This window comes from Pimephales promelas, chromosome 8 (genome assembly GCF_988280905.1).
Source record: "Pimephales promelas chromosome 8, fPimPro1.hap1.1, whole genome shotgun sequence".
NCBI classification, from domain to species: domain Eukaryota; kingdom Metazoa; phylum Chordata; class Actinopteri; order Cypriniformes; family Leuciscidae; genus Pimephales; species Pimephales promelas.
Window position 1 is genome coordinate 25,444,317 of NC_142776.1, and position 22,228 is coordinate 25,466,544.

Sequence of the window (22,228 nt, forward strand, 5' to 3'; positions counted from 1 at the left end):
GCGTGCGTCACATCCCTAAGGTCAAGCGATATTTTACTGTCCAATCAAAAACTATTCTACGTCATCTGCGCGCGAAAGAGTCGAGGACTAGGAGACTGGACTGGAGTTAGCTGTTTGATTGTGTTCTCTGTCCGCTTTGCTGTAAGATGCTTTTAACTTCATGCCTATTTACATTTTAATTTCCCAGTTTCAAAGTGAGACGGAGACGCAAGTGTTTTTATTTATACGTTTAATAAGAACGCCTGGTAACGTTACTGTTCCAAACATCAGCTGGTGAGTAAGAAAGAGAGAGGCGCTGGGGATTTAAAGTTGTGTCATGACTCATGTTCATACGGAACGATTTTGCTATTTGATACTTTAAAATAAAAAAAGATATTTTAACAGTTTGATATGTATTTTTAACTTTTCCATATTTAGCCTTTCAAATGAAACAGTAAAAGTTAATAGCTTAGTTTTCTGGTTACAGCTGGAAACTTCTGTCAATTGTTTTACGTCAGTTGGTGAAGACCCAGTAGAAAATTGGAGTAAAGTTATTCTCTTGGATCATATCTCAAGCATCCGTAGGAAAATATTTCAGTTTTTAAATTATTGTAGGCTATATAATAATATTTTGAAATTCTACTTGAATTGTGAAGATGACGTATTTAAGCAATCGTGATACATTAACAGACCCATTATTTAATATATATATATATATATATATATATATATATATGTGTGTGTGTGTGTGTGTGTGTGTGTGTGTGTGTGTGTATATATATATATATATATATATATATATATATATACACACACACACACACACACACACATATATGAGTGAGCTTGTGTACTGTATGTTTATGTTGCCATTTGTTACTGTTTTGACTATAGAGTACATAATAATTAGGTCATAAACCAATGCTGTGCTTTACAGACCTAGTATCAGATCTGCACCATGAGCCGTTACATCACAAGACTGAGAATGAGAAGAACATACAAATGGAATGGTAGACCAGTCGGCGAAGACAGGAAGCTAAGAAGGCAATACTATGAGTATGTGCACTTATCACATTTTCATCATCACTGAGACAGACGTGCGTAGATAGAACTCTAGAGATTTCTCTACTTTAAGGGAAAACTTAAGAAATTAGGGAATTTAAGATTGTTATTTGATTTTGGGGCCTTGAAAGTAATTGAAATTGTATTGTGTATATTAAATTTATTGGTTAAAGTTCAGTTCAAAAATGTCTCATTGGGTAGAAATTGGTCTTTCTGAGAGCAGTCTCTAAAATGTTTCCAGTGAGCATAAGCAAAAAAGGTTATATAACCCAACCCCGGATATAACAGCAGTAATGCTTGCTTTCTTTGATCCCCTCACAGATCTATGTCCATTTCTGTGGATGGAAGGACTGAAGATTCAACAGTGTCTTTAGGCCAGTACATTTTGATTGAGGGTGATAATGATGACAATCCCTTTGTGGCGCAACTTCTCAAACTGTACACTGATGGTAGGAGCAGGTCATGTCTTTATCCAAAATATGTATATTTGCATGCTTTCTGAGTCTGACTATAATCTGTATTGGTTGATGATATATTTGTACCCAGATTCAGGAAAGAAGAAGACTGCTGTAGTGCAGTGGTTTGTGCGTATGTGTGAAGTACCTCAGAACAAACGCAAGCTCTTGGGCAGAGATCCCCATCCACAGGAGGTATTTTTCTACCAGGACCGCTCTTGTGAAAATGAGGTTGATGGAGAGACCATTCTTGCAGCAGTACAGGTACACATGGTATAGCTCATCATATTTTTAAACAGTGAATGCGCATTACATTAGTACAATCAGTAAGTCTTTGCATGGTTTCAAATTATTTATTTCAAAAATGTTGTCCTCTAGAAAAGTAGTTGAATTCGTGCTGTCAAATCGATCAATTGTGATTTATCGCATCTGACATAAAATATTTTGTTTCTATAATATATGTGTGTGTATTTATATTTATACACAACCATATATGTAAGCAGAGAGAGAAAGACTACAATTCACACACACACATATATATAACACACACACATATATATATATATATATATATATATATATATATATATATATATGTATATATGTTCAATGCGATTAATCGTAATTCATCGATTTTATAGCACTAATTTGAATTCATTTTATTTTATGATAACATTTCTATAGGGTTTATATACATGGTATAACGTTTGTAATAATTATGATTTTTGTTTAAATGTTAATGAAAGAAGTCTCTTATGGTCACCAGGGCTGCATTTATTTGATATAAGATACAGTAAACCAGTCTTTTTTTTATTGTAAAAATATTTTACAATTTTACTATTTTTTTAATTTAATATATTTAAACATGCAATTTATTCCTGTGATGGCAAAGCTGAATTTTCAGCAGTTATTTATCCAGTGACGGACGCATGTTTCTTCACACATCATTCTGATTTGCTGCTCAAGAATCATTCATTACTGTCATGTTGAAAACTGTTGTGGTGCTTAATATTTTTGTGGAAACTGTCATACACTACATTTTAAAAGTTTGGGATAAGATCTTTATATAAAAAAAAAAATAATACTTTAATGCATCAAATTGATTAAAGTGACAGTAAAGACATTTAGGTAATATTTTACAATGAGGTCTCATTTGTTAACATTAAATAACTGCTTTAGTTATGATAAAGTAACAATGAACAAAACAGCATTTATTAATACATTTTTAAAATAAAAAGTTGTATTTGTTAACATTAGTTAATGCACTGAGAACTAACAATGAAGAACAATGTTAACAAATGACACCTCATTGTAAAGTGTTACTGACATTTATAATATTACAAAAGATGTATATTTCAAATAAATGCTATTTTTTAACTTCTTTTCATTAGAGAATCAGCAAAAGCAAAAACAGTTTTCAACGTTGATACTTAAACCATTATTAATAGTTGAGCACCAATAATAATTGATGATAATTGAGCACTAAATTAGCATATTAGAATGATTGTTGTGATATTTCACAATATTACTGATTTTTTTTATCAAATAATTTCAGCCTTGGTGAGAAACTTAAATCTTCATCATTCCCAAAGTTTGACTGTCAGTGTATCATTATACCTACATATTTAATAAAAAAATAAAAAAATAAATAAAAATGTATATTTAATAATAATTAATGAAAACTCTGATTCTAGATTGAGTATGTCCCAGCTGAGGATCCTTTCCCAGAGGGCAAGAGCAAAGACACATTATTTGTCAAACTCTTGTGGGACACCAAGTCTTTCAGAGAATTAAATCCTGAGCTGATGCAGCCCTATCAGAGCCCTAAATCCCCCCCACCATCTTCCCGGGCCTCTCAGGCTCGTGCTCTTCCAACCCCGGATCCAACAATAATCAAACGGGCCATGTCAGGCACCCTCACCCATGGTAGCATGAGCACCGGCAAAATGAGCACCAGTGAGGCGGAGTCTCTTCACTCTGCCTCCAAACTCTCTGCAGCTAAAGCTCTCAGTGCAAAGAGGAGAGGCAGAGCTTCCTCTGGTCCACATGTTCGCAAGAAGCTGGACTTGTACAGTGAGTGCCATGCATCCACATACATTATGCTTTTAATTGTTTTAATAGAACTACAATGAATTACAGTTTTTCTTTATATTATGGTAGGTCCAAAAAAAAACATGTCCCGAGATGATGTTCTGGGGGAGATTCTTGATGTACACACACCTACTGAGAAGATACTGACGTCTAAGTTGAACACGTCTCCAACCGGCCGCATCTCCATTTCCATTAGATTGACTCCTTTTAATCACAATGAGGAGGAGCATGTCTCTCCTCTGTCATCACACAGCCCTGATAAACCCAGATTGACTGCATATGACAAAGACAATGACACTAGGTAAATCTATTTAGATTTGAAATTATGTCTTGGTTCTCTTTTGATCTATCATTTTAGTGAATTATCATTTTAGTTAGAAATAAGCAAACTAATTTTGTTCTTTGTATGTTGAAGATGGTTTAATTGTCCTATATTACTGAAAAAGTAAAGTCTATTTATAAAAGTTCTGCTGCCCTCCTAGTGCTTTTCTTGGGGTGCAGCCACTTAGGGATGATGATTCAGAGTCACTAATAAGCACAGGCAGGACTCCCCGGAAGAGAGAGGCAACCCCCAGGAGAGCAAGTCTAAGAGCCCTGAAGTGAGTCATGTTCCTCTATCCCTGCACAGAGGGGGTACAGACTCATTTTTTGCTGATGTGAGTGTAAAATGATCCATAGAGTAACCGTTATATGTTTGTCTCTGTTCAAACCAGGGCAAGAACTCCATCCAGCAGGAAAGATTCAACTGCTCTCAGAGAACCAGCACTGGCTTCTTTGTAAGTGTTGGAATAATCTGTCATCATATTGAATTTAAAAACTATTGAGTTCACTACATTGTGAAATTAGAAGTGAATTTCAGCTTTTACGTTTGTGTACAGATGTTTTTATAGGTCAAAGAAAAAAGTTTTAACCCTTAAATGCATGAATGTTTTGGTTCTTTAGCAACCCAGTTCTATATCTAACACGGATGAATTTCAGTTTGTCGCGATAATAAAGAACTCTCCTGATATTAGAGTAACAATTAAATAAGAATAAAATAAAGCATATTTTGTTACCTTTTGTAGCTCGGAAGGGTTCGGTTAGATCAGATATTTTATACCATCATCACTGTCCTTGTCAGAGCTCATTTCATTTCCTTATACATTGAGCATCTGTAACATCTTCAAAATCAATATTTTGATTGCTGATAGCTTTTTCACCAGATGCATCATCAATTGACTGACACTGATTGATTGCGTTCAGTACTTGCTCTGCAGTAAATCACTGAGCCATTTCAAGTTTTGCTGATGAAACTTCCTATTCTTTTGTTTTCTGTCTACAGTAATCTGTCTAAATTAAATCTAAATTAACCCTATGCTCTCCATCCACTAGCATTTTCAGGCATTTCCGATGTTTCTGTGTGAATGAGAAACTTCACCTTACTGCACGTGTAAAACCTCACAAAAGCTCACTGAGATGATACAGACGGAAACATAAATAATAGTTATCACACAATTGTTCTGACAGGATCATTTTATTTAGTAAAATATCTCACCATTCACTGATGTGTCCAGGTCGCACTCAGTCACCATATGTTTCTAAAACGCAATTGCTCTCATGTATTTCCGCAGGACAGAAAATGTGAGTAAATGTTCTGTCATCTTTGCAGGACTGAGGTGAAGAGTGTGGAAAGTAACGTAATTTAGCAACAATGTGAAAATGAATAGCACATATTATGTCATACTTTTTAAATAGCTCCGTTTTGACGGTCTACACTACAACTCGAAAACTGCGTTTTTAAATTTAGCCACTTTAGATAGTGTTTTCAAAAAGTTAATTTTCATCAATAAAAACGCTGTCTAGTTGTGGATGGAAGGCCAAAACTCAGAGAAAAAGATTAATTTTTTAATTTCAATTAAATTTATACATTTACACAAATTTTTCATCTTAAAAAAAGTTTTTTCTGTCAATTGTTAGACAGTTTTGTTTATTGTATATTACTGTTCAATTTGCCTTTGAATTACATTTTCAACCAGCAGGGAGCAGAAAATAACAGTTAAGATTGTTATCATACAGTAAATCGATGGTGCTTAACCATAAACAGGAGGCAAGCAGACAAATTTCCTCAAGAGGAAAAAAACTCTGAATGCACACTTAATATTTTCTGCTTGATTTCACCATGTTTCTTTATATTATATATGTTAGTGTAAGTTAAGACTTTCTGCTGGATCACTGTTACTTATGAGGCTCACAAGCTGTTGATTGGAAGTAAAATAAGGCCAAATGTTTTTTAAACAAAAAAAGATTTTTGGATTGGACTACTTGAAAAGATATGCATTATATTATCTGCGCTTGCATTTTAATGTCAAATCTGTCAAATGACGGAGATCGCTGTTAAATCTGTTCCTGGGAAAAGTAATGTTTGTAAAAGGAACTACTTTTCGTTACCAAATTTTCAGGAGAAGCGCAATACACTACATTTTAACCATAAAAAGTAGTTGCATTACACACAACACTGAGTTTTAATAATGAAAATGTGTGTGAAATGTTTTGAATTTAAATATTCCAACTCCGGCACAAAATGAACCGGAGTTGTCCTTTAAATAAACAACCATATTGGATTTCAGCCTCCTAAAAAGAAAGCCCTAAAAGTACAATGAATGCAGTAAAATACAAGCACTGTTAATCCAATGCATAGTTTTTTCAATTAGTGCAATTCAACAAGCTTTTTCGTCTCATTCGGCCTTATTTTACTTACATACTGTTGGACTGCTAAAGGTTCCAGCATGATACAATAAGTTAATAAATAAAGTAAAAACCTTAATTGATGACAAGAATATAATGAAACTGCTTTGGCTTTTAGATTGCCTATAGTGCCATTTGAACCCTTTGACTTTTCAATTTCAAAAGATTTTCTTATCAATATGTCAATTATCCAGACCAAGCTCTTATGTGATCTTACAGTAGTAAGCGAGTGAGAGATTGTGGTTAAACATGATATGCGTGCATACACACTACTTGTCATGCTGTTGTTGTTTTTTTAAGTCTTACTCTATATTTCTTTATATGTCTGTGAACAAACTGATAGAGCTGAAGAGGAACATGAAGAGTCACCCATCCAGACTGCTGCTACTCCTCGCTCTAAGAGGAAGTCTGCCCAGCTGGTGTCCTCCCGCATCAGAAAGCAGCTGTAGGTATTTTACTCGATTGACTTGAGCTGTCAGTCAATTGAAATAAAATAATTTTAATAATGCTGATTAAAATAATATAAATTAATTAAATTAAGTAATATAAATAATTAATGATCATACATTCTCTTTCTGAGAAAAGCTGTAAAATTTACAGGTTTACAGTTAACCGCAATCGAGTTTCTCAATCAGGCTTGAGGCCATTCACACAGGATGCCTACTTGCATTGTGGCTACTGTTTTTAATTACGCAATCTGGATTTTGTTTTGCATCTAATCAATCTATTGAAATAATATACATGTCAATGAAACATATTTAGGTGCCATTTAAAGTGATTATTTTAAAGGGATATGTGATTGTCTTTTTAAAGAAATTTGCTACAAAACAAGGTTGACCTGCAGTCTGATGGTGAGGATGGCAGTGATGACGATTGCTTCGTACCTACTAAGATTGACTTGAAGAGTAGCAGCGATGAGGAAGAGGAGGCAAAGATTGACAGTGAAGATGAGCTTATAGTGAAGAAGCGCAGAGGCTCTCGAACACCCCGGCCTACAGAGAAAACCCGTGTCTCTGCTAGGACCCCACGTAAAACACCCAGCAAGAAGGTAAAAAGTTGTTTTTGCTATACTTAGTCTTCCTGCTAGCAGATAATGTTCCTTAACTGAACCCATGCTGCATTTCACATGAAGTTAACATTGCATGGCAAATAATTTATATTTTATTTAATTCCAGACTGCTCCATCCACTCCACGTACACCACGTAATGCCACTCCCAGCATACCTAGCAGGAGCGCTCCAGCCAGGAAGCCAGGGAATGTTCTGGAAGAAGCACGGGCACGGTAGGCAACAGCACAGACAAAAGTACCACAAGGCCTATCAAAGTTTAACCAGCAGAGAGAGAGACTACAGAGTTCAAAAGTTTGGACTCTTTCTATTCATTAAAGAATCCTGGAAAAGTCACTTCTGTTTTCAATGCCGAAAAGAAGAAATATATCTTGAGCACGTTTCAAAACAGAATATTAGGATGATTTCTGATAGATCATGAGACTTGAGTAATGGCTGCTAAAAATTCAGCTTTGCCATAACAGGAATATTACATTTTAAAATAGAGCAGTTATTTTTATGTTGTAATAATATTTCACTTTTTTTTTCACTGTTTTGAGATCAAATAAATGCAGCCTTGGTGAGCATAAGAGACTTTTTTTTCAAAAGCATTTCTTTCTTTTTTTTGCAATAGTTTGCATGTTTCTTCTGTCCCTGAGTCTTTGCCATGTCGAGAACAGGAGTTCCAGGACATCTACAACTTTGTGGAGAGTAAAGTCATTGATGGCACTGGAGGGTAAGATTCTGTCATTAAGGTATAACTAACTCATCTGTAAATAATAAAAAAGGTAATACATTTCTTTTTACTTTTGCAGGTGTATGTATATCTCAGGTGTTCCTGGTACTGGTAAAACTGCCACAGTACATGAGGTGATCCGGTCCCTTCAGCAGTCCTCTGAACAAGATGAGATCCCTCACTTCCGCTTCATTGAAATAAATGGCATGAAAATGACAGACCCGCACCAGGCTTATGTACAAATACTGCAGGTCTGTATGCTGCCTCCCCTTTCTATCATTTTAAAATTCTTTCCTCATTATTGTTATATAGTATTTTCTGTTCTGTTGTAGAAACTGACTGATCAAAAAGCAACACCTGATCATGCAGCCACCCTACTGGAGAAACGCTTTAGTGCTCCTGCACCAAAAAAAGAGACAACTGTGCTTCTAGTAGATGAGGTAAGACTTTTGTTCCTGGTGACATTATTAACCACAAACATGCCCTCTGTTTTGCCGATTCGCTAGTCTTACCTGGCCTAGATCAGTGGCTCTCAAACGTTTTGACTCAAAAAGCCCCCTGTTTTCCAATATTATATTTAAATAATACATATATTTATTATTATAATAAATAATAATTGCATTATCCCCCATATATAGGCTATGATATTATCCCCCATATAGGCTATGATATTTTCAGTATTTCTTCTGGAATTGACAGCTTCTTGTTTTCAAACAGATTAAATTGACCACAATTGATTCTATGATTTCAGAGTTTCAAGAGGTTATTGGGGAGGGGGGCTTTTATGCTTTTTAGAATTTTATTTAGTTTAGAGTTTGACAATTTATTAATTAATTAATTTATTTTTATTGTCCTGCAGGGTCCCAAAAACCAGCTTAACTACCTTAAGCTTGTTTGAACCGTTTTTTTTTTTTTTTTTTTTTTTCCCCCAGAGTATTACTGGAAAATCTTTTTGTCAATCAGATGATGATCTTTAGCTTGATGTATTTAATTTTCTTGGTCTTTATTTCCACTTGTTTCCTGTCAATAATTGGTTAATTTGTACTTTGAGGAATAATATATTGCCAATCATCGTTTTAATCAATATCTTTCTTTTTTCAAGCTTGACCTCTTGTGGACCCGTAAACAGAATGTGATGTATAACTTGTTTGATTGGCCAACAAGGCGCAATGCTCGTCTGGTGGTTCTTACCATCGCAAACACTATGGACTTGCCTGAGAGAATCATGATTAACCGGGTTGCCAGTCGACTGGTAAGAAAGACCATTTCACAACATTAAGATGCCATTCAATTATGATTTAAATTACATTGGCCAATGCAAATAATGGAAATGAAACATGAATGTTGTTTTATCACTTTCAGGGACTGACAAGAATGTCCTTCCAGCCATATACCTTTAAACAGCTACAACAGATCATCACGTCAAGGCTAAACAGAGTAAAGGCTTTTGAAGAAGATGCTCTTCAGCTAGTCTCAAGAAAGGTAGGAGCACTTTCTTATAGGGCTGTGCAAAAATTTCGATACATGTTACTATGGCGATATTTTTTTTTCACGATAGTGTATCTATGTTTCAACCTCTAGTATCGATATTTAAAAAAAAAAAATATCCGAGTGTGTATAAAAGAGCGCATGCATACTAATGCTCGGACACACTCGCTCTCTCTTGCATGCAGACACCGGTCTCCGTGACGCATCCAGTTGTCTCTCATATACGACCAATGTCTCAGAAGTTAGTGGGAGTGAGACAATAGAGAGCCTAAGTCCCTCCCCTCCGCTTCCGGTTCATGGGACCTTATTTCGGAAAAAATATGTATGGTAGTCAATGGTGAGAGACAACTTTTCTTTTTATTCTGTCTGAACTGTGCCCCGAATTACACATATGATGTTTGTCAATTTTAAAGATAATTCTGGAAGTCAAGAAAGTCGCAGTTTATCATAAAACAGAACAGTAACTTTTCGTTTTATGTGAAAATCGCTCAATGATATACATCTCCCGGGAACCGAAACAACGTGCAAGATCCGTTGCTCGTATTTGTGCAGTCTGCTACTAAACGCTCGGGCATGACTGCATAATGGCATAACGTTACAATTATAACGTAATTCTATTGAAAAAAATTACACGTTATAGCTTCAATAAAGTTGCTTCATTCATTGAGAGAAAATATGCACCATTGGGGTTTGTAGTAATTACGTATTTTCTTATCTCTTATATCTCAACAGTTTTACATCAAACTGAGCCTTTCTTGACTTTAAAATGTATTTTTTACATTGACAAACATCATGTGTAATTCAGGGCACGATTCAAACAAGATCAAAATATTTGTTGTCTCTTGCCATTAACTATCATATAATATTTTTCCGAAATATTATATCGTATCGTGACCCATGTATCTTGAGGCCCCTGCAAATACCCATCCCTACTTTCTTGTGAAGCCATGAGGCATTGTGGGTTACGTTTTAAACACTCTAGTAGTTTCTAGGGTGGGACAAAATATAGATAGGGCAATATATAGTTGTCCTTCTCCCATTTGATATGAGAATCGACCACATGGCGCCAAATATCGATATTTTAATTAATAAAATAAGATGCTCTAAATAGATTTCCCTGCTCCCAGTGTCGCTACTTCATGGCTCCTCGAGGTTGCACTTAACACATGATTAGGGGAAACGTGAACATAACTTAACTAGCCTAAGAAAAATGTGTTTTTAACGGGATGGTGGATAGCAGTGCGAGTAAATAATAGATACACAGCCACGTTTAAGTCCGAAGTCAACCAGCAGCCGGGAATGCAATGTTTAAAGTTAAATGCAATGTTTTGCAAGGAACTGTATCTTGAGCCATGTATCGTATTATATCGTATCATAATTTGAGGTACCCTGTAATTCCCACCCCTTGTAGTTTCTGTGCTGTTCTTTGGCTACTAGGTTGTGGTAATAATCACATGTCATTCTGAATCAATGAGAGATTATTTGTGGTCTTCTAGGTGGCAGCGCTTTCAGGTGATGCGCGCCGTTGCCTTGATATCTGCCGACGGGCCACAGAGATTTGTGAGCACTCTGGAAGTAGCAGTGGATTGGTTGGAATGAGTCATGTGATGGAGGCTTTGGATGAGATGTTCTCCTCTTCCTACATCGCAGCCATCAGGTAAAAAATAAAAGGGAAAGAATATGAACTTTCCACAGCCCATTGTTCCTTACAGAAACACGTTCATGCTGCTCCAGTTGTTTGGTGATAAGTAAAAGAAACTGATTTTATTCTGCTTATTTCAATGTTATTGTAGGTGTGCATCTGTTCAAGAGCAGCTTTTCCTGAGGGCTGTTATTGCAGAGTTTCGTCGACTTGGCCTGGAAGAGGCCACTTTCCAACAGGTCGCTAAATTGCTAAATGAACTCATTTATAACAGCCGTTATTCTAAATTTGATCCTTATATGATAAGTGCAAATTTATTCTTCAAGATAATGTTTTAATGCCTGAATTTAACTTGTTGGTTTTTTTTCGCCACAGGTGTTTGTTCAGCACCAGGCATTATGTCGGGTTGAGGGTTTGCAGCCGGTGAGTGTGTCTGAAGGGCTGGCGGTCTGTCAGAGGCTGGGTTCTTGTCGCCTGCTTCTTCTGGAGGGAAGCCGCCTGGACCTGCTGCTCCGTATCAGACTCAATGTTAGTCAGGATGATGTGCTTTATGCTTTGAAGGCTGACTAAATCTCAGCCCTACTGTGACCTAGCAACCAGTGTGGATCAACTTAACCTGACCACATCTTTGGACTTTCAGTGAGCAGATTTTGAATGAGATCTTGCGTGGTGCATTACAGGTAAATTCTTATGAACTGAATGTGAGCTATTGTATTAAAGGTTCAAATTAAATTATAGATTTTAATGCTTAAAATTATACATGTGTAGTTCTATAAGTACATTTTAAATGTGCCATTTTTGTGTATTGTATTTGTACCTTTTTGCTTCAAATCATGTCTTTCAGTTGGCTCTTTAATGTCTTTAGAGCATTTCACAAATGCTTTATTCTAAAGCAATATTTATGCATTTTAGTGTGGCAGAGTAAGAATCACACATTTCTTGTTTAGCATTTAATGACGGTCATGTTAAAATGTACAATTTTCATTCAAAGCACCAAAATGTTTTTACTTGTTTGATGACTTGATACAATAAAGCTGTTGACTGATCAGACCACATAAGACATTAATTGGTTCTGTAATCAAAAGTACAATATTACAATCATTACAATTGGAAATATTGCAAGCATAACGACTAAATGTTTATCACAAATATAGCATAAATGTATAACACTGTTGCATTTAAAGAATATCTCTATATAAAGGTCACATGCTAAATTACCAACAGAAAAAAACGACTATAATACTTCATTAAATTAGCAAGAGACTGGTGTGATGGGTATGCTAACCAAGTTTGTGTGTTTAAAAGGCAACTTTTGCCATATAAACCTGGTAAAATTTGTATGGTGTCCCTTTAAAGACTCAGAAAAGAAAAATCTATCTGGAACAAACCCCACCCACAGGAATAAAAAGACGACATCCAACTAGAAAAGCAGTCCTACAAAATTAAAATTTAAATATCAGATATTTTGACTGAAGAATCAAATGTCATGTCTAGTTTTTGTTCCTGAATTTTGTGGTTTGTTGTATGATGAAATTTCCATCTTAATGATGGTTAAAGTTGCATTAAGCAATCTCCACTTCAGACCTTCTATAACTTTACACAAGTGCTCTGTATAGTGAACATTGTCTGTTTCTGAAGGTCTCACAGCTGAGGTGAATTGTCTGTTTCTTTTCTCTCCCAGCTGAGGTGCTTTTGAATTTGTGAGAAAAGCTTCATCCAAAACTATATATATATACATATATATATATATATATATATATATATATATATATATATATATATATAAATTCGTGACTTTGATTTATCAAAGATAAATTACCCTGACCCTACACTTGCCGTGATCTCCATATTGGTGTACTGGTGACTGGCTGAGTGATATTCTTCAAGCTCAGACTGTTCTGCCAGAAGGAGATATGAATGGTTGAGGATATTTGTGGAGCATTCTGGGAAGGTGATAGAACAGTTACTTGGGCAGGAGTGTAATTTTTCATTAGTCACATGAGATGAAGCAACATCGCTGTACACATAGTCATTCCCCGTAAAGCATGGGATTTTATCGTTGTTCAAAATCACATAATCTTGAGCCATCTCCAAATCCTCTCTGAAATTCTCCCCATTTTTTTCACCAGATAGTAAGCCATGCTTAGATGTTGAAAGACAGGTAGACTTCCTCATGGGTTTGACCGTAGCTTCCCTCTCGGGCAGAATCTCCACCACTGATGTAGCAGTGTCATCATCACATTGCTTAATGTTAAAGGTTGGCTCCTGAATTGAAGACAGTAATATGAGAACATCTTGTATAAAACCTGTTAAAGTTTTCACTTGCAATTCTTCAAATTGCCAGAGAAAAAAAGGTTATGCTGTATATAAAAAATGCTGATGATAAATAATGATACATTTAAAAAGTTGTCAGTTAAACATTTTCTCAAAGTAAAAATTATCATTTAAATTATCAATTACCCAGTGTGATCCACTGATATCATCCAGGAAGCTTTCCAGCACCTTGTTAAGGTTTGGGACTGATGGCCACAAGGACTTCTTGACCTTACTAAAGCAAAGAATTAACCATATATTTTATATCAGATGTATATTTTTTGTCATAGCGCAGCATAAAAAGTAATGTTCTAAAATAATCAACAGAGAATTAGATTACCGGAAGTATCTGGAGAAGAAAAAGGTCATTGCAGTAGCAATGATGATCAGAGCCACTGGTATACAAACAAGAAAGATCCACTCTGTGATAATAAAAGAAACGGTTTAATGGGTTTTAGAGTTGTGATGTATTTTGTTCATGACTGAGTCAGAAATTTCTACCTTTGTCTAAAGGTAAGAGGACAGTGAGAGGTTTTGACCAGTCACTCCATTCTCCACTGTACACAGATCCATTGGGTTTGGCTCGGACCTGGATGGTGTATTGGCTCCCTCGGTGCACATCCAGACAAGTGCTGGTCTTTGAACTGAGTGCTGTAAAATCCTACCACAGAACTTAGTTTCAACATGTGTTATGCAGCCAGTTAACAAACCTTCAAATTCAAAGCCATTGAATTGTTCTATCCACTTTAAATATATGAAATTCATACGATTTAAACTCACCTTCCACTCACTGTCTCCTTCACGTTGATAACGGATCTGGTACTTAAGATACTGGGAGATCTTCAAAAAAGGTGGATCCCATGTCAAACAAAGCCTTTCTTTCTCAGGGTTTGCTTTCAGACCACCTGGAGGCCTCGTCTTGACTGTAAAAAACAACAACGAAACCGATCAATTGGCCTTTGACATGATGTCTATAGTAATTAAAGAAGAATTAGTAACTAAAATGAGCTTTTCGAGTGCATTTTTGTAATACTACTCATACGAATAGTATGGTACAATGCTGGTCCTGTATTAGATGCCAAGGAACTCTGATATGGGGGTGACCAAGAGATGATTGCAACACTTTTTGCTATAGTTTCTGCAACTCTGTGGTTTTCATGTCGAGTCATGTGTCTGACACCACTGATATAATTTTCCTCAAACTTGCACTGGACCCCACCCCATTAATGAAAGTACATGAAAACATGAACATCAGCATACATTTCACAAGTTCACACTCACATATAATTAGAGTGGATAAGATTAAATGCGTATTTGGCGTGCTCTCCAGGGGGGAGGGCTCCGAGCTCAGAGTTTGGCTCGAACCCAGAGTACTCCCCTCAATGTAAGTGTTTAGGACTGGAAGTGTGGAGAAGGACGGTGGAGGGATGCTGCTAAACTATCGATGGAGTGAGGTGAAATTGTTGAATCTATATACCTCTTATCAGTGATTGCTGAGTGCACTCCACTCGTGTAAATTAACTGAACGTGCTCCTCCTGAACTTTGTTTATAATAAAACATCGTTCTGTACATGTATGGTTCTTCACTATGGTTTTTAAATGGACTTGGTTCTTTCCCCATTTAAAACAGCAATCAAAATGAAAAATTAGGGAACAAATACATAAAGGACTCCCCTATTAGCATTTATTCACATGGTAATGACTGGTTAACATATTTAATAGTTCACTCAGTATAGGATGTGTTTTAAAAACATGTAGTGGACAACATCTGGTGGCTAACATGACTTTCGGCCATTTCTTTCACACTTACTGCTGCTGTTCATTCTGAAAGTCTCTACATAAAAAGTCCGACCATATGGTTCCAATCCCGCACTGAGGTAAAACTGATAGACACTGGATTCCTGGCCATTTAGGACACACTGGTGGACACCGTTGTTGTCTTTGGAACACAACTTTGAAACATCCCATGAACTTCTGAAACACAAGACAAGAAGAACTACAGTTAATGAATCAAAGTAACTGCTTTCCTTTGATTTCTGTAAGAGAGGACATTAAAAATCATAGCACCTGTTCATTTTCCTGTAGTGGAAGATGTATTTGCCGTCATCATATAATTCTCCTCTCCATTTGCATAATGCTTGACTCAGATCAGGAGTGTGGCACCTCAATTCTATGTCACCTGAAAATAAGCCAGATACTGAAAGGTGATTGGACGTTTACTGTTATTTTACCTTGTACCTTTCTGTGTTTGTAATTATTAATATAGTTCACCTGAAAATGAACTTTCTGTCATAATTTACTTGCTCTCATGTTCCAAACCTGTATGACCTTTCTTCAGTAACACAAAGGGAGCTATTAAACAGAATGAAAGCCACCAGTCACTTTTTTTTACATTGGAAAAAAAAAAAACAATGAAAGTGAAATCCCAAACATTCTGTCTCTTCAAAGAAACAGTCATACAGGTTTTTAAAAAGATGCGAGTGTGCAAATGACGAAATAATGTTCATTTTGGTGAGCTATAGCTTAAAGACTTGAATTAGGAAAAGGAGTTGCTTGTATAAAGCTAAAGAGAATCTTTATTATTGATTTCATTGCCGACAGTGTCAACAAAAAAGTATGGATAATTAAAGTCCCTGTAAAGTCAAAATTAAGTTTGTGTTCTGAGTTTGTCACACCACAGAAAAATGTGTAATTAGCCACACAGCCAAATTTGAATGATAAAAAAAGTCGGAAAGTACATAAAATAAGCTATCAAAATCATGAAAAAATGAGCAGATTCTCTGCTCCCAAAACGCTGGGGGCGTGTCCACTGGCTGTGCTGAAACCACGCCCACTCACGGGAAAGCTGTTGACGGTGATATTAGCTGATTAGCTTTTGGAGACGGGAGGATGAAAGCTGAGGTGGGAGATCGTCGTTTCGGCCCCGTTCACCAGTAACAGCGGATTATCAGTGAATTATCAGTGAATCCAAGTTGTCTCTGAGGAAAGTTTATAAAACGATCCAGTGTAAAATGATCACTACAGAGGCGGGTGTTGGCGGTGATCAGCTCTTCATCAAGGTAAGGTTAGGCTCTCTAAAAACCTCTTCTTGATGTGATCGTTTTAAAGGGAAATTAAATGAAGATACCGATCTGTTTTGTACATGATCAAATCCAGGTAGTAGCCCATGCATGTCCGTGTCGAAGGCATAGCTAGCTAGAAAACTGTAGGATCAGTTGTAGTAACTAATAGTACTGACAGTCATTAGCGATTGAGCGGTGAATGCGAATGTGTTCGGGGAGTGTGTGTGGAGAGAGGGAGATCCAGTGCGTCACGGAGCCCCGTTTTAGCCCCGCCCAATTAATCCGTAAAATTGCGATGGTGAAAAACTGTTTAACGGTCTAACTCCATATTTCAGTACTTCACAGTTCACAGACTTTGTAATATGTTTTAGCAATACGTATGTAACATTTATAATGTGTTTAGAACTTTTTTGTAGAATTGACTTTACAGGGACTTTAAGTTATGCTATAATGCTATAATGTCATTGCATTATAATACGTATAAAAACATTAATTTTAAAACCAAAGTGATTCTCTTGGACCTAGACACCTTTAATGTTAATTAGCCTATGGCCTTGTTTTATTAATCGTAATCCACTCACTAACGGTTATTAGGAACACCTGTTCAATTTCTCATTAATGCAATTATCTAATCAACCAATCACATGGCAGTTGCTTCAGTGTATTTAGGGGTGTGGTCCTGGTCAAGACAATCTCCTGAACTCCAAACTGAATGTCAGAATGGGAAAGAAAGGTGATTTCGGCAATTTTGAGTGTGGCATGGTTGTTGGTGCCAGATCTGAGTATTTCACAATCTCCCCACTGGGATTTTCACGCACAACCATTAGGGTTTAACAAAGAATGGTGTGAAAAGGGAAAAACATTCAGTATGCAGCAGTTCTGTGGGCGAAAATGTCTTGTTGATGCTAGAGGTCAGAGGAGAATGGGCCGACTGATTCAAGCTGATAGAGAACAACTTTGCAAAACTTTGATATTCACATGGTAGAGTCAGAATTGGGCATAAACAGAATGAGAACATGGATCCATCATGCCTTGTTACCACTGTGCAGGCTGCTGGTGTTGGTGTAATGGTGTGTGGTAATGTTTTCTTGGCACACTTAAGGCCCCTTAGTGCCAATTGGGCATCGTTTAAATGCCTCGGCCTACCTGAGCAATGTTTCTGACATTGTTTCTGACCATATCCATCCTTTAATGGCCACCATGTACCTATCCTCTGATGGTACCTCCAGCAGCACAAAGCTCGAATCATTTCAAATTGGTTTCTTGAACATGACAATGAGTTCACTGTACTAAAATGGCCCACACAGTCACCAGATCTCAACCCAATGGGCTATAGACACGCATAAGTCCCGCATGTGACGCAAGAATGCTCGTCCATTTCCGGTTGTGGAGATTAAAGCAGAGGAAAACCGAGGAAAACGGGATTATGGCAGAGTCTTCAAAATTTACTGTCCTCCCGTCGTTGAAACGAAACGTATGCGTTAAGATGTAATTATATAGGTATGTTTATTTAATATAATTTTAAAAAGAAGCATAAACACAACGAGGGGTGTCTGTTTTATCTGTTTTTGTGACTAACATTTCTTTAGTATAACCATGGAGTATAAAATTCAATATAAATTCTCGGTATTGCATTGGACTCTACGATCGGAGGAAGTTATCGAGTATCCTTAAACCTTCACCGGAAATACCGCCGTGCATAGAGCCCATAGATAGAGTATCTTTGGGATGTGGTGGAACAGGAGCTTCGTGCCCTGGATGTGCATCCCACAAATCTCCATCAACTGCAAGATGCTATCCTATCAATATGGGCCAACATTTCTAAAGAATGCTTTCAGTAACTTGTTGAATCAATGCCACGTAGAATTAAGGCAGTTCTGAAGGCAAAAGGGGGTCAAACACAGTATTAGTATGGTGTTCCGTAGCCCATATAAAAAGCTCTGATTAGTAAAGTAGCCTATTCATATATTTTTGTCTTTTAATGTTCTGATTTTGCATATACAGCACTTTGGCCAATCAGGGTTGTTTTAAAGAAAACAACTTTGCTTTTTTTAAAAAAAGAAAAGAAAATTAAATGAAATTAAACAAGTGGATTTTTTATCAGTCCACCTGGAAACAAGCTGCTGGCTACAGTTCATAAAATACACATGCTCTTTTCAGCTCTCACCTGCTGTTTGTGGCACCATTGCTGTTACAGGACTTGACCAATCACTCCAAAACACGTTTGAAGCACTAGGCTTCGCTCTCACTTGCACTGTGCAGTTTTCTCCTGCGATCAGAGAGACTAACTTATGGGGGGGTTTTGACACCTGTGAGGAGTGAATGTAGAAATGAACTGTTTCTAATAGCTATACAGTTATATTTCAAAAAGTGTGTGTGTCAAACTCACCTGTCCAACTGTGTTTGACGTGTGTTTGGAGCTGTAACGAATTTCATACTGTGACCTCAGTGTTTTTTTCCAATTAACTGACAATTGGCCCACCTCCCCAGTTAGATTAAGGGATATATTTGATGGAGGATACAGTAGATCTTGGAGGAAGACATAAGCAGATATATTTATTTGATTTCATATACGTACTAAATGAAAACTGGAGTAAATTCATAAGAGGTTCTGTAGCACTTACGCTGATTCTCCACATTGACAGTGCGATTGTAGACGGTTATGTTGGTGTCTCTGTCTATCACAATGAGTTGGGTGTCGATATACAAAAAGACACCACTCGATGGGAATGTACAAACATACAGGTCCTTCTCCTCATGAATTTCTTGTTTCACATCACATCTTTTTTCTTTTCTGTTTGACACAAACATTTTTGCTTGAAACTGGTCTGCAATCACCAATTAAAGTGGGATGTCCCCCCCATCCCATTTTACAGATGATCTACTGATTACTAATTACAAATGATAATATATAATAATAGATATGTAGCCTAATGAAATATTTTATGAATATCTGATATCATATGCAATGTTATATTTTTGAGTTTTATATAGAAGATGAAAGTACTTAGAACTCTTACTGATCAATTATGTAAAGGAAATAATAGGACTTTCCAACAGGTGCTTCCCAAAAACAAGTGAAGTCATCTTGATGCCTGGTGAAACATTTTGGGTTCTTATCCATGGCCAAGATATCAAACTCTAAAAAGAAGAAAACCGTTCCAGTTACAGAACTGATCAAATACATAGTTTCAATGCATGTAGCATTTTACACTTTGCTTTGTAAATACAACCTCAACATTCATGTCTTGAATTACGGATATAATGTACAGGGGCCAATGAGCACATTTGACCAGGATGCCAGGGTTAAACCCCTACTCTTTTTTTTTTCCAAAGGACATCTGGGGATTTTTAATGATCACAGAGAGTCAGGACCTCGGTTTAACATCTCTTCCGAAGGACACTGCTCTTTGACAGTTCCCATCAATACTGGGGTGTTAGGACCCACGTAGACCACATGTTGAGCGAGCGCCCCCTGCTGGCCTCACTCACACCTCTTCCAGCAGCAACTGGTTTTCCCAGGAGGAATCCCATCCAGATACTGACCAGGCTCAACCCTACTTAGCTTCAGGGTGATGTAGCTGCTGGCATATATGTAGGTAACATTTTAAAATAAGGTTCTATTAGTTAACATTACAGGGTTCCTATTTTCATTTTCAAAATTACATACTTTTTCAGACTTAAATTTTCAAACCTCTCTGTAGATTTCCATACCTTATTTAACATAAAGGGTTCATACAGCATTATTTTCAGCTTTATATTTTGTATAAAATACAGTAATCTGTAAATATTGTTCATTTTCTCAGGTTTTTTTTTTCTTTCCATTGTTCTTCTTGAAGTGATAACATACAGAGCCCCTAAAATAAAATAATAAAAGAAATATACAGACCTTTTCATGCCATCAAGATACTGTTGGAATTTTTCGCATGCTTACACATTACAATTTTTAGCTTTATATACAGTATATTATATTATTCCTTTGTGCGTCACTGCCATCTATGAATTGACAGAGATCTATTAGCTCGAAATTTGGCTTTCCAAAGGGGAGTTCCAAAATATCAAGTAAAATATCAAGTCCTAATGTCCAATTTAATTCATCCTTTGTGGGCAGATCGAGAAACCATGACATGAAATAGGCTGATGGCTCAATATGGCTGTGTGCATTGAAATATTTACAAAGACCATAAAAAAAGATTGTCATATTTCAAAACATTAGGTTTGCTTTAATGCATACTCCGTGGCGGCCAAGAAACCAAACAGCAAAATGGACTGATGGCGCAATAGGCTCAAAGCGTATATGATAAGTTTAATGGTTTCTCGTGCCCACACAAAAGTGTTACAGGCTCTGTAATACAGAGAATTTTGCACCTTGAATTCATTCAGTTGTATTTGACAATCCCAATAAAGAATCTAAATAGCTGCCATGAAAACTTATTTTCCAAAAAAAAAAAAAAAAAAATCTTATTCATCATTTAATCATTGAATTATTTATTTTCTTTTATAGAAAACAAAAAGAGGGCAATAGTCTGGAAATGCAAATATTTTTTTCCATACATTTCCTGGAAATTATTCAAATCAAATTCCATATTACAAACTGCGTAAGAACCCTGACTATTTTTTAACATGAACTAATAATGAACTGCACTTCAACAGCATTTATTAATCTTTGTTAAAGTTCATTTCAACATTTACTAACACATTATTGAAATCAAATGTTGTATTTGTTAACATTAGTTAATGCACTGTGAACTACCATAGCTGTATTTTTTATTAACTAACTTTAACAAAGATTAATATATATATATATATATATATATATATATATATATATATATATATTTAAGTGAAAAATACAATATATAAAATATTTATAAGTATAAAAAAAAATCACCTAAAATAAAATCTGACCAACTTTGTCTTACCTTGCTTTGATAGGAGAGACACTAAATGCACCTGTTTGATCAGACAGGAAAGGAAAATCCACCATGTGAGCCCCAGATCCATTGTGTACACAGGGGGTCCATACACAACTCTTTTCTAAAAGTGTCTAGATATGTTAGTGTTTAGTCCTTAATGTTTAAAGAATAGGGTGGGGAGGTTGGTAGGTGGTCATCTGACAGGGCCCAATGCAATAGGAAGTGGTTGGACTGAGGATTGAGGCAGGCACCCAGACTGACAAAGTGCCTCCTTCACACGCAAATATATACTCAAGCGCTGGAACAACACTTTCAAGATAACTCTGCTATCTTAATGTTTTTATATTAAGTATAAGTTCATTATATTTACATAAATTACTAATGATTTTCCCTTCTTTATATTAAATGAATAATGATAATGATATTTTTTTGGTGGGATTCAGAAGTAAACAAACCTTTGAAAAAATGTATAGGCATGTGTGCCATACTAAAAGTCGATTGACCACTAAAACCGATTAGTTAATTACGTAGATAGATTACTATTAAATGCAATACTTGACTGTGAAGTAAGGAGGGATGTTTTGTGTGTGTGAGTTGAAGGAAACTGAGTTGCCATACCCTGACTGACAGATCTTAAGCCTGTGGCAGAACAGGAGGAAATACTCTTGACAGATCAGCAAGCTGCAGCAGGGAAAGGGGCCTGACCTCAACCCC

At 36.3% G+C, this 22,228-nt stretch overlaps 2 protein-coding genes across 2 annotated transcripts; one reads left to right on the forward strand and one right to left on the reverse strand.

Annotated features, from left to right (window-relative positions):
• The first annotated feature begins 71 nt into the window (after positions 1 to 71).
• Positions 72 to 12,273, forward strand: orc1 (origin recognition complex, subunit 1). The gene is made up of 19 exons (XM_039647740.2): positions 72 to 273; positions 917 to 1,035; positions 1,363 to 1,490; positions 1,588 to 1,760; positions 3,191 to 3,569; positions 3,657 to 3,888; positions 4,070 to 4,186; positions 4,301 to 4,363; positions 6,655 to 6,756; positions 7,125 to 7,359; positions 7,487 to 7,593; positions 7,992 to 8,093; positions 8,173 to 8,344; positions 8,426 to 8,533; positions 9,196 to 9,345; positions 9,456 to 9,575; positions 11,078 to 11,238; positions 11,375 to 11,462; positions 11,599 to 12,273. The coding sequence occupies exons 2-19, from the start codon at positions 938 to 940 to the stop codon at positions 11,791 to 11,793; spliced, it is 2,730 nt and encodes a 909-aa protein (XP_039503674.2). The 5' UTR covers positions 72 to 273; positions 917 to 937; the 3' UTR covers positions 11,794 to 12,273.
• On the reverse strand, positions 12,171 to 22,205 carry mpl (MPL proto-oncogene, thrombopoietin receptor). The gene is made up of 12 exons (XM_039647742.2): positions 21,521 to 22,205; positions 19,619 to 19,739; positions 19,223 to 19,392; positions 18,988 to 19,127; positions 18,766 to 18,907; positions 15,604 to 15,715; positions 15,347 to 15,510; positions 14,317 to 14,459; positions 14,038 to 14,197; positions 13,877 to 13,958; positions 13,684 to 13,771; positions 12,171 to 13,488 (listed from the first exon to the last, which is right to left on the reverse strand). The coding sequence occupies exons 1-12, from the start codon at positions 21,600 to 21,602 to the stop codon at positions 13,039 to 13,041; spliced, it is 1,854 nt and encodes a 617-aa protein (XP_039503676.2). The 5' UTR covers positions 21,603 to 22,205; the 3' UTR covers positions 12,171 to 13,038.
• Between the last annotated feature and the right edge of the window lie 23 nt (positions 22,206 to 22,228).

Excerpts from the sequence above, each read along its gene's own strand:
- orc1 (XM_039647740.2), top strand. The coding sequence starts at position 938 with ATGAGCCGTTACATCACAAGACTGAGAATGAGAAGAACATACAAATGG. Across the intron at positions 7,360-7,486 it reads GTAAAACACCCAGCAAGAAG|ACTGCTCCATCCACTCCACG; the intron begins GTAAAAAGTTGT and ends ATTTAATTCCAG. Across the intron at positions 8,534-9,195 it reads CTGTGCTTCTAGTAGATGAG|CTTGACCTCTTGTGGACCCG; the intron begins GTAAGACTTTTG and ends TCTTTTTTCAAG.
- mpl (XM_039647742.2), bottom strand. The coding sequence starts at position 21,602 with ATGGATCTGGGGCTCACATGGTGGATTTTCCTTTCCTGTCTGATCAAA. Across the intron at positions 13,772-13,876 it reads TTCTTCTCCAGATACTTCCG|TAAGGTCAAGAAGTCCTTGT; the intron begins GTAATCTAATTC and ends TCTTTGCTTTAG. Across the intron at positions 13,489-13,683 it reads ATATCAGTGGATCACACTGG|GAGCCAACCTTTAACATTAA; the intron begins GTAATTGATAAT and ends TCTTCAATTCAG.